A 12,094-nucleotide genomic window follows, 5' to 3' on the forward strand; every position below is an offset into this window, starting at 1 on the left:
CCTAACCAGCAGGATACTCTTCCACCCCTGTGCTGGCTTAGTCTTTTAATAATTAGACAAGCTAGTTTGCAAGCTAGATAACTATAGATTAATTATTAGCATGATTGGAGCTTTGTGCCATTTAGTCGTGACTACAAAAAAAAAAAAAAAAAAACCAAAAAAACACCCAAACTATTTCATTCACAAAGATTGATGCACTACAGCTTTGGAAGCTGCAAAATATATATAAAGGAGAGAAAAGACATGCAAATCTTTACTTTTATAAAATAATATATAACAGGTGACCTATATTATTTCAAATCTTTCTAGATGAAAAGATTAAAAACCCACATAGAGCCATCGACTGCTGTGATGCATCTAACGACCTTGCTACGAGCCCCAAAAATGTCTGCTGCTGTACTTACAACTGAGTTTTTATCAAAGCCTCGACTAAAGCAGAATCTCCAATTCATTTTTGGGGGGAAGAAATTGCAGAAGAAAATGCATGCACACACACACACACACACACACACACACACACACACACATACACACACACACACACACACACACACACACTCACTCTCACAGCTCCCAGTGACTAATCTGCTGTGGGAGGTGGACAGCTTGAAGCTAACAGTGCAGACTCCAGCTAAATAAACCATCTAAGGATTGACACATCTAAGTAAAGATACAAGAGAACAGACTCTCGGCGAGAATTTTCCCTTTTATTCTGACACATCACACTTTTCCCACATTCAACCAACAACAGACCCAACTGAGAGTTAATTCTCTTCCATTGAGCCACGAATTGCCGCTACGAGGCTGCAATTGGCTGCTTGTGTGGCGGTGACCGATATATCTGGAATAAAGATAAACTCATCTTCGGATGTGGAGCTATTTGCTCGAGTACAAAGAGCATTATTTTGCCTCCTCAGCCAGCTACATTATGGTTTCATTAGGAGGCGGATTCAGTAGTTTGCAAACTGTTTGAATTGCTAAACCACGCTTTTGTCCAATGACAGAAAAAAGGACAAAGTTTAACAGCGCAATGATTGGATGGGATTGAGCAGCTATTTGTGGATATGAAGGAAGACAAGAAGGTAAAGAACTTTTTCATGTGTGGCAAATCCACAGAAATTTAGATACTAAGATACCACGCTGCAAAAAAAAAGAAAGGTGTTTAATGCTTTTTGACCCTCTCTATTTTGGAGCATGACATTCTCTTAAAGCTTTAAGCTGTGTGAGAACTGTAGGAGGGCAGCTACACGGCAGTGCTTCTATGTTATGCCGTATATAGCAGAGCCCACTTGGTTCAGAGTGGTATATGAAAGCAGTACCTGGGAGACACGCTCAAGATGTGTACATATGCATGAAGGTAGGATCAAATATGCACGTGCTCTCCAGGTTGATGTCGAACCAAATGAGTTGCATTTTAACTCAAAACGGCCAAACGGAAGATGTAGGTCAACCTCTGACGCAGTGAGGAAAAATATCCCAGACACGAATCGAATCAAGTCTACTGATGGAGCGTGCTTCAAGCAGAGAATTTCTTTTTGTTGTTAAATCAAGGTTGCCTTTTTTAATCAATTCTTGCACATCCAGCCTCAGATGTCTCGCTGGCCTCATGTTGCTTCTTCCCCGTTAAGACTTCATTCTATTTTCGAATGTAGCGACAAAAACATCATAAGGTATCGTGCAACAATGGCATGAAGAAACGTTTCACAAAGGATTTATTTCCAACACAATACTTGGTGTGCCTCAAATGAGAACTGTGATTAGTGTGCAAGATAAATGAGAAAGATGGACCCGAGATAAATAGCTCCTTCTCTGTTGTTGTCTTCTAATTAAAGGCCTTCTTAATCCCTTTATTATAATCACATATTTAGCCCATTGCATATATCTCTCATATCTGGCCCTAGGTGTGTGATTAAAGAATGCAAATAGGCAGTATACCTAACTTTGCTCATTATATGCTGTGCAGACGTGCACATACTTGCACCCTCCTTGCCCTCACTGCACTTGCTCTTTCCATTTCGTTGACTCATGCCGGTCTGCCCATCTCTCCTTGACTCACTTCAAAGAGAACCCCCATCCCTCTAAAAGTGCCATTCTCCTTGGTGCTTATGGCTGATAGGCTGTGGCCTCATTCCCTCTCCGCTGCAGCCTGTCCCCATTGTGTCCCACTCTCAGAGAGTAGCGTGTGGGTGGAGGACAGACTGGCTCTCCAAAGTGAATGCCTGACATGGATGTATGGGCTGGGGGTGTATCCTCTCACCAAGCTAAACTATCATCCACCTGCAACTCCCAGCTGCCATATGTATCCCTCTCTGAAGAGGAGGAGGGGAGAAAGGGAACGAGAGAGACACGGACTGAGAGTACTTGTGGCACTCAGATGCCTGTTTAACTCTTGAGGAAGCTAATCATCGGATTGAGGTACTGAGGATGATGGGCTACAGGCTTTCAGAGAGGGGGGAGGTTGCTTTAAATGCAAATCCCTTTCTTATAAAAATCTGTTCCATTTAAAAGGATTTCTGGGAAACGATCCACATTTCCACGGCAGGGGAGACAGTCAGCAAGAGAAAACAGCATAGCACCAGTCAAACATCAAGGAGACAGAGGATGTGGAAGGAGTAGCAAAAGAAAAGGATACATGTCTGTGAAAGAAAGGATTGAGGCTCAAGTAAGGCCTCTCGGATAAAAAAAATAGAAAAAACATCCTTTCTCCATTTGAGACACTGGGGTTTCGATTAGACTGAGCGGCATTACGCTATTCATCACAGCAGTTGTGCCTTGGACGAGCTAGGAGGAAAAAGAATAAACCGATGATGGGCGTTGGGTTTTAGAGGGTAGTCTCACCTTCGCCATTCCATGTGACTTTCACCCAAAACACTTTGGAGATGCACCACTTGTCAGCTAGAGCTGCACCACTGTCAGCTAATGGGGTTAGCCTATTTTATAAGGAAAAATAGATATAGTCTCAACAGATGGTTTAATAATTTTATATTAGTTTTTCAGAAATAATTAACAATATGCCAGAAATTCAGTGCCTTTACTACTCAGCAAAAATTTGCCATGTGGACAGGAAATAGTAGGTAAACACAGGTGCTGCTAATCACATTAATTAAGCATCTGCACCAAAATAGAACAGGAGCTTCATTAACTTCGTTAGTGAAAAATCTTGGCGCTTCTGTCGATAAAGATGCCTACCTGCAGACAAAGTATCACAATACGTTTTGACGCAGTTGACTATTTTAAAAGTGGCTTCATTACTAACTGCTTTGCCTCCAAGGCACCAACCTGTAGCTGTGCAAACTCATTGTTTGGAATAGAGAGTGGATGGTGCATCTTTTCAGGTGCCACACAAAAAGATGTTACCATCACCTGCTTTAGCATTAGGGTAGCCGTGGTTTGAGAAAGTGATATGGAAGAAACCGCTAAAGAGACAGGATGACACTTCCCCCTCCTCGCTCCATCGCCAGAAGCTAAAAAAAGTGCTGTCTGTATTTTTCAACCCAACAAGCCAGGCCTCAGCCAAATATATTACTCTGGCAGCTGCACTCTCTTGTTGTGCATTATGTGAAAAGATGACTTGTAAATTATAAGGAAGTAACAGCTGCAGTAAAAAAAAATAATAAAAAAAATCCATATTGCACATGTACTTCCCATTCCTGTTCAAGAGAGATGGACATGGATTTCAAAACTGTTTACGTCAAGTTCAAGAGACATTTAGTCATCAACTGAGCCATTTCTCCACTACCAATTAAACCTACGTGCAGTTGACTTTGATTAAAAGAAGGTGAATCGTAGAAATGATTACAAAAAATAACACTTGGCTAACATGGAAAGTTGATGTATTGATAAGAAAGAAAAGCACAAGTTGTTCTGGATAGAAGAGAACCAGTAAAGTGATCAGTGTGGACCAATGAGCACAACCTTCCTCAAATTAATACATGAAATCAACATAAACGCCATTTCCTTTCCCCATCACGCTTTCCACACTGTTTTCATTTGTTTTTAGCTGAAGTCATTCTTTAATTACTTAATTACAGTTTAATGGCACCCCGCTGGAGAATTGCAGTGGTGTAATAATGGATAGAGAAAAAACAACAACAAAACACACCTACATTAATCCATTTTCCCCAATTTTATGAAAGTTGCAGCAGATTTAAGCCAAATAAGTGCATTTACTCATATCAAGAATTTACGTCTAGCCTCTTAGATGATCACAGGGGTGACAGAGGTGCACTAGCACTCAAAAATGGCTTCAAGCCACATCGCATATTGCAAGATGGAAGAGATAACTGATAAGTGATAAGTGTTGGCATATCATTAAAGCTCTGGACCCGAACAGGTGGAAAAGACTGCAGTGGTCCTGTCGCCGGCTGCATCTTGGCATTGCTGAGAAAGAGAAATTGTACATGAAATATATAAAGGGGCTGGGAGAGAAACAAAATGAGCACTTTCTAGGTTGAGTGTGCGTGTGGGAGGATAAGGCGTCATTATGGCTTACATTTATGAAGTCAAATATGTTTTAAAATTGTAGTACATAAGTGGGAATTATTAATAGCGGTTAATACTTTAAACCCGTGGTTATAATTTTCTGTAAATTATGTGCTTTCTGTGGAAGGCAGACAAAAATGTTGTCTGGTGTGCCTGTATGTGTTCATCCTCGCTGCAGATTTCAACCAAAAAAAAAGAAAGAGTGGTATTAATTTCCAGCCAAATTAATTATCTGATCAAAAGGTCTGTGTTTTAATCTTCACAAAGACAGAGGGAAGAGAGATCCATGCTCTGAACAACCAAGTGGTGTGTAAATGAGTCATTTATCCTTTAGTTGGAAAAGGAGGAGAGATTTGGCAGCTGTGAGCTTCATCTGCCCTCCCATCAGTTCATTACAGAATTCCCTACTAGGTGGAGAACAAGGGGGGGGAGTGATCCAGAGTGTGCCGGCTGAGGAGTGGGTCATTACCCAAGACACGAAAAACCAGACATCTTGTTCACACTTGGCAAGACACAGATGTTCTAGAGCCGGCCGACAAGGTGCTACGAGGCCTCGGCTCCCGTCTACACGCCAGTTCTTCACCGCCACTGTCTGCGCCGCACCTGTTTGGAACCAGCATCTTTGCAAATACGCAGAAAAGGTCAAGCGGAGACGAGTTGACAAGCTATTCAGGAGATGCTCAATAACTCTGACACCAAAAACATGTGGGACGTCACCTCCCACACAGAGCCTGAGGTTAAGGATCTGCTGTGTCCCAGAGAGAAAGACTGAAGAAGAAAAATGGACAGTTGAGTCAGAGGTCAAGTCTCAGCTGCAAAAAACCTGCTGCTCCAGCTGGAGGAGAATCTCCAGCTCCTCTAACGGCCAAATTCCGAACTCCCAGAAAACTGACCAAAATTAAGTGTCTGGGAAAATCCCATACTACGCTCTCAAAATACAAAGTCAACAAAGTTTTCCCCGCAAGAATTCAGGCTCTCGGTAGCTGCAGTAATTTAATTTCTACATGTGACGGGTGTGCGTGCACAAGTGGCAAATCCAATCCTTAAAAGCCCTTTAATAAAACTGCGGGCCATGTCATGTACGCCACATCCATGTGTATGTACAGCATGAAGCCAAACTGGAAGCCTCAGTAAGAAGGGAGGGTTGAGGCCTCAAACCAGATGCAGCTGACAGATTTGTGTTCACAGCACTGTATATGTGAAGTCATGCATGTACATGGAGTTCCTGTTTAGAACGGTTTTCGATTGGAATGGAAATACCCAGGAAAAAGTGGGCTTTTTTTTAATAGCCTTATTGTTTTGTTTGGTTTTTTTTGCGGGGGGTGGGGGGTGAATAATGGTAAAATTAGTAAAACTACCTGAAGAAGCACGTGTTGGGAAACTACAAGAGAAACGCCAGCATTTTGCTTTAACTTAATATATAGACTGCATGTCATTTCGCCTTGATTAACTAATGCCAACAAGTGATGGAGAGGGAAATAAACATACTAGCTGTGAGCCAGTGAGCAAATATGACTACAGTGCTGTGTGCAAAGTTATAAGCAGTGCCAAAAACGAAAAAGCACAACGTGGAATAAAACGTAGTCCTCGCAGGTGAACAGGAGCGAGCAGCCTACACAGCAGTAAGGTACTTTTTAAAGACCCTGCAGTTCAACAGCTCTTAAAGAAACCCAGTTGTGATCCTTTGATCCTCGGTAAACACAGGCCTATTATTTCCAAAGACCATTTTCTATAAATGGCTTTTGCAGAGAGATGTTTCGGCAGCAGCCTTAACAAACTTAAATCAGTTTGCAGTACCCTCCGCGTAGCCGAAACTTCCCTATTAATGTCACAATAAGACAGAGACGTGTCAGAAGACTAGGAACAAATAAACACTCAGCCTCTGCTTTTTGTCAGCGTGGCTCACTCAGAGTTACTCTTCCACCCTTGCATTAAGCAAATTATCCAGACACTGCCCCTGTTGTTATGCTGATGATGTGGAGCTATACTCCCTTGTAAAAACCAGACCATTTGAAACCATCATCTTCTTTAACATTATGACAGATAATTTCAGGCTGCCTTGTTTCTCCCCCTTCATGGTTCACAAAGCTGATCCAGGACAATTTGCCTGTTAATGTCAAGCCTGCTGCCAGAACTGAATAGAAATTATGATCCAGATTACACATTTGATATGAAATGTGAGATGTTTTTTTTTGTTGTTTTGATTTCCTTTTTCCCTCCAGGGCTTAATGTAAAAGTTTAAAAGCACTCTACATTAACCCACTAAAACCACACCACGCCTGTACTAGCCTCTATCCACTGAATGTTTTAGTATTGATTTTAAGGTAAACTGGTTAATAATCCCCCAGGAAGCAGAGTGGGAACCTTGTGATGACTTAAAAGTGAAAAAAAGAAGAAAAAAACAATAGTGAGCTGGTCTTAGAAATGGCCTTTCTGAAGCCACAAGGAGCTTGTAAAAAAACAAAACAAAACAATATTGATTGGCACCACGGTGACACAGTTCTGTCAAAACAAACTAAATAATCCACTGCCAGATGGAGGAGAAAAAAGCCATTTCTTGCAAACACAGTGTCTACAGTGACATTCTTACTGCTATTTATCAGTAACAGTGAGCTTGTGGCCGTGATTTTTCTGCGATTACTTGGATAAAAAATGACTTGTGTGGTGTTTTGCACAGCATGCTTTTTAAAATGCATTGTGGTTTTACGACACTTCCCGCTGGTAAGAGACGGGATGTGATGCTAATTGGACATTTCACTCACCCAGACAAGTGTGGGCAGCACGTCAAGAAAATAATAATAATAATAATAATATGAAAATAAATAAATATTTAAGAGGAAAAAAAACCACTCACCTTCATCTGCAGTCGACAGAAGAGCCCAGTCCAGGAAGATGCACCCCAGCAGGACAATGCTCTGGTATATCAGCTCCATGGTGTCGTTACCAGAAGGTGAAAAATGAATCGACTTGAATTAAAAACCAAGTGGCGCTGGCAGCCACTCGACTGGCAGCTCGGCTGTGCACCCACTAACCGAAAACCAGTCCGCATTTAAATTGGACTTCAGTAAAAGCCTCAACACTGTGCCGCAGAGAGAAAGCACACTTTGACTAACGCCTGTCCGTACGTGGCTCCGTTGACAGTGAGCGTTTATAAGCAGGCTCAAAACTTGTCCAACTTTGTGTTGTGGTGAAAGTCTAGAAAAAACACACACACACACAGGCAGAAACAAACCGCGGTGCTGCAACTCCTCGTGAGGCTCAGCCCTCTGTCAGCACACGGGCTGCATGGTTAAGAAAAAAGACTTGTATGCTCGGCTTAATAAGCTCTTTGTGCACCACACGACTTCTCCCCCTAAAAAAGAGAAAGATTCTCCCCCCTCAGCTCGATGACCGAGCAGACTGCAACCAGGGCACCTCACTGCATATCTGTTAGATACACATTTAGTCCTCACATAGCAGTCGCTTCATACCTTCTTCCACATCTCCACGTTCGGGAAAAATATCCAGGAAAAAAAGTCTGATTTAATTTCCTTTTTTAATTCCTTCAGCAACCAGACTATTTGGCTGCGGGGGCGAAAAAACCCAACGAAAGGTGGTGGGGATATATTGCGCGACAGGTCTAAGCTGGCCTGGTTTTACTCGAAAAATTAGACTGAAACTGGAAGAAAACGTCTACTTTGTATTCTGAGTAAGTCAGCGAACTGAATGTGCGCTGGATATCAAAAGTTGGGCGCTCGTGGCTCTGACTACTGTAAGCTGGTCACCAAGGACTTCAACACCGCATCAAACCCAGAGTCGAATGGCACGGGCAAGCTCCGCCCACTCTCGTTACCATAACAGCAGCGTCAAAAGCGTAGGTCAAAAGAAAGTTATGGAATTTCCGGCAAGCACCTTCAAAATAAAATTATATAGGCCGATAACATTTTATACGAATGAACCAGCAAGTTGGGGAAAAAAGAGAACTAAATAGAGAATATATGACCTTTACATGATTCACAACTTACCATTCATTGTTTTGACAAATAAATTCCTATTTGCAAACTAATATATTTGGTGTCTGTTTGATAACATGTTTGTAATTTCACACATTTGTTGAATAAAAATATCTTAAAACATGGCGCTATAGGAAGCACTTCATTTCTTTGCGCATCTCAGTTTCGCACTCAGCTGGTATCTTGTTTTTTTTTCTGGAATGCTTTTATTTTGACAATAATGTAACACGATTTCCGGTGTCGCTTAGATTACTTTCACGAGCGTCTTGACTCCAACACTACAATTAATTCCGTCCTATTGCAAACGCTGGCATGCAGTTTTTGTAAACTGTGCTGTAGATAAAATCAGCAGGAAGTTGGCGGTACTTATAATCCAGCCCATCAGACTCCAGCCAATATTCCTTGAATTAATCCCCATGAATAAGAAATCAGTGTGTTTGGACAAAACAGAGAGGACAATTTTTGAGCCTTTATTGCCTTTAAGGAGCAGGGAGGGATATTAACCTGTATGTATGTAAGTATGATGGAATCGAGCTAAGGTCTGAAATGCTAAAGAATACGAAATGATGATGGATCAGCTCAGTACTACTTCACCTGATTCATGATGCAACTTTTCTGCAATATGGCCTTTGGCTATTAGAAGTTGTGTTCTCTTTAAAAAAAAATAGCATTAGAAATCTGGTGCATGAATTTGTACCATCTCTCTGTCCATTTTGAAGCGCATCTTTCCACGAGATGTGCCAGTACTTAAGTAATGAAATGTGCCACGGATCCGCTCGTTCTTCTGTAAGTTCAGTCATTTTGACCACAGTGTGATATCAAGAGAGCTAATAACATTGCTAAATCACAGCACTGGTGTTTGAGCACAACCTATTTTCTTATTTAATTCATGGCTGTTTTTTCTGGGAAGTCTGGCAAAGACAGCGGCATAAACAAGAGAAAATGCATATTTTAAATCTAAGTGATAAAATGTAAATCAGACATTAGCATTTCAAGCTTGCTAACAAGGCCAGACCAATGCTTAATTTGGGCAGGGCGAGACCAGCAATTCCCGTTCTCCTGGGGTCAGCTGTTTCATTTTTGTTGTTGTTGATGTAATGTCTGTAAAGCAGAATAATTAAGTAAAACATCTGGGTTACTGTACATCCACTTCCAACCATCAAATGATCCAGCCCACTGACAACACAGCACATGGTATATCACCCAAAATCCGAGGTTAAGGATGTGCTGTGTCCCAGAGAGAAAGACTAAAGAAGAAAAATGGACAGTTGAGTCAGAGGTCAAGTCTCAGCTGCAAAAAACCTGAGTATACAAATGTCAGAGGATGGATTGTGAAGATGTGCAAACGTCTGTAATGAGCTATATGTGAACATGATGAAGAGAAGGGGTCTATATTCTACATATCGTGTGCACAACAGTAGTATTTGTTTACTTGCTGTGAAAGTTGTTCGGAAAATATAAAGGTCAAATGTTAGAAAAAGCATTGCCTGCATCTCTGTGGATCTCACTGGAGTGCAAATATCGTACAAGCAAAAAGTCAACAACTCATCCCGACTCAGTAACAAAGCCTTTTGCACATTTTATAGGCTAAGCGTCAAACTTTATTTCTGTTTGTTTGTCTGTTATATACAGTAAGTGGTCAGAGGGTCCAGACAGCATGCATTCAGATGCCGCTTGAGGGTGTCCATATCATCAAAGCTGTCATATTTACTGTATTCAATGCATGAAATTCTTCTTCTTCTTGCAGCAGGAAGATGCAATGGGAGCTTCAACAGGAAAACATAAAATGAGAAATGTCCTTGTGAAGTTCAATTTGTCTTTAAAATATAAATCTAAAACTTCTAAGACCTCCAGAGTGTGAGCCAGAGGAGCCTTTAGACCAGAATGACCCACTAAAGGTAGAAAACAAAGCTATTTGTCAGCCGCGTTTTTTTTCACACCCCGTTTATTGTCGACGCCGCTTAGTTAGGACACCTGAATGTCATCCCTGTTTTAGTGATTGCCATGAAATGTTCAAAACCTGTGAAATGCAGAGCTTTGTGAGACTAGTAGAGCTAGTTGTTTTGAGGATTCAAACACAGACGCAAGCAGAAGATGTACTTGGATAAATGTCATGGAGCCATAAAAACGTTCCTGCCAGACTTCTAACGGTGTTGATGTTGTATGTAAAAACGCACTCAAAGCAGGTCATTTTACTGTCTTTGGCAAAGCAATGACACTTCACGGTCACAGAGAATTCACCGAAGCTGTTAGTTTGTCAGCTGGTTAGTCCTTTCGGTCTAGAATGAAAACTGGATGTAAAGCTGCAAAAATCACCGCCACAAAGCAAAAAATCATACCGACCTCAGCGGTGTTTTGACTTTTCCCTCAGCATTAGCCTTGAGGTGACCGCTTTCTATCTTTTTTGTGTAAAATGTGTCAAAAAAAAAAAGTGGAAAACTGAAATATTTGTTTTTAAAACATCGCTCATGTGATGTATCTCACTGACCTCACTGACACTGGTGATATCATAGACTGTATATAAAGCATGAATGTAGCCACACTGCCCACATCTTGGTTTTTGAAGCCAAGTCTGAGAAACCAAAAACACTGCTTATCCAGTAGCAACTTGTCACTCACAAGTATAGCCACACCCTAAAGCGTACTCGGCTTAATCATACGTTTTTACTCTAAATAGCACCATCATTTACAAAATAGACACCTTGCTGTATTAGATGGAACTTCAAACTAGCAATTGAGACAAGAAAGTCACCAGGTAAATGTTTATGGAGGTATTAAACTAAGGGAGAAGTCGGAGAATTTGATCATAGAGGTTTGTAGAACAAAATGAGAGCGATTACTCCCTGGTGGCCATTAGAAAGAATGCAGACTAAATGCACTTCACCTTTCAGACCCAGAATCTGGACCCGTCTGTGGATCTTAGGTAATCGACTTAATTTGCTGATTTGAAGTATCCCTTTCTCCGCTTTTTCTTTCCTTTACTAAGTTTATTTTTGTGGTTTTACATTTAACGTCTCTAAAATTATGAGATTCAGTCTGATGTCAGTATTGGGAAGGAAAAAAAAGTAGCAAAACCCTGGCTTGTTAAAAGTCTGGCATTCAGGATTTTGCTCAAGATCACTTAACTAATCATTTGATGGTCCAAGGATGTCAAATCACCTTGCAGTCAATAGCAGATCAAACTTTAGCTGATCTTTAGCATCCTCAGGTTTGTCTAAGTCCGGTCAGCCTGACATTCAGTAGATGTGAACTTCTAACGGTCTTAAATTGTTTTCACAGTGACATAATGACACAGAGCATGTAATGAGCTAAAGAGCTATTTACACATCAGGAACAAGTGGTAAAAATGCACATTAACATTTTGTAAGCCAAGCTCTACTGGCAGAGCCACGCACGAGCTTCTATCTTGACTCACTGCACAATCGGATATTTTCAGCTCTGCTTCTCTTCCTTTTCTGAAGCAACAGAACAGGAGCCATCCACAAATGCCCTAAAATGTCTGCATGCTTTCATTATCTATTATTTTCCAGCTGTACACGTGTGCATTTGGTATTTTGTGTATTCCTCAGTAGGCAAACGGGGGTATTAAGCAGAAATTTAAAAATGCAAATGCTGGCATG

At 41.2% G+C, this 12,094-nt stretch overlaps 1 protein-coding gene across 1 annotated transcript in view; it reads right to left on the reverse strand.

The window, feature by feature from the left end:
* ephb4a (eph receptor B4a) overlaps positions 1 to 8,270 on the reverse strand; it is a 41,142-nt gene extending 32,872 nt beyond the window's left edge. Inside the window, exon 1 of the mRNA XM_085288881.1 lies at positions 7,337 to 8,270. Coding sequence (XP_085145007.1) covers positions 7,337 to 7,415 — 79 coding nt within the window. The 5' untranslated portion in view covers positions 7,416 to 8,270. The remainder of the gene's footprint in view (positions 1 to 7,336) is intronic.
* Between the last annotated feature and the right edge of the window lie 3,824 nt (positions 8,271 to 12,094).

The sequence above is a fragment of the Mchenga conophoros genome, linkage group LG10 (genome assembly GCF_057382185.1).
Source record: "Mchenga conophoros isolate Kocher_MC1m ecotype Shallow Benthic linkage group LG10, M_conophoros_male_GT1.1, whole genome shotgun sequence".
NCBI classification, from domain to species: Eukaryota; Metazoa; Chordata; class Actinopteri; order Cichliformes; family Cichlidae; genus Mchenga; species Mchenga conophoros.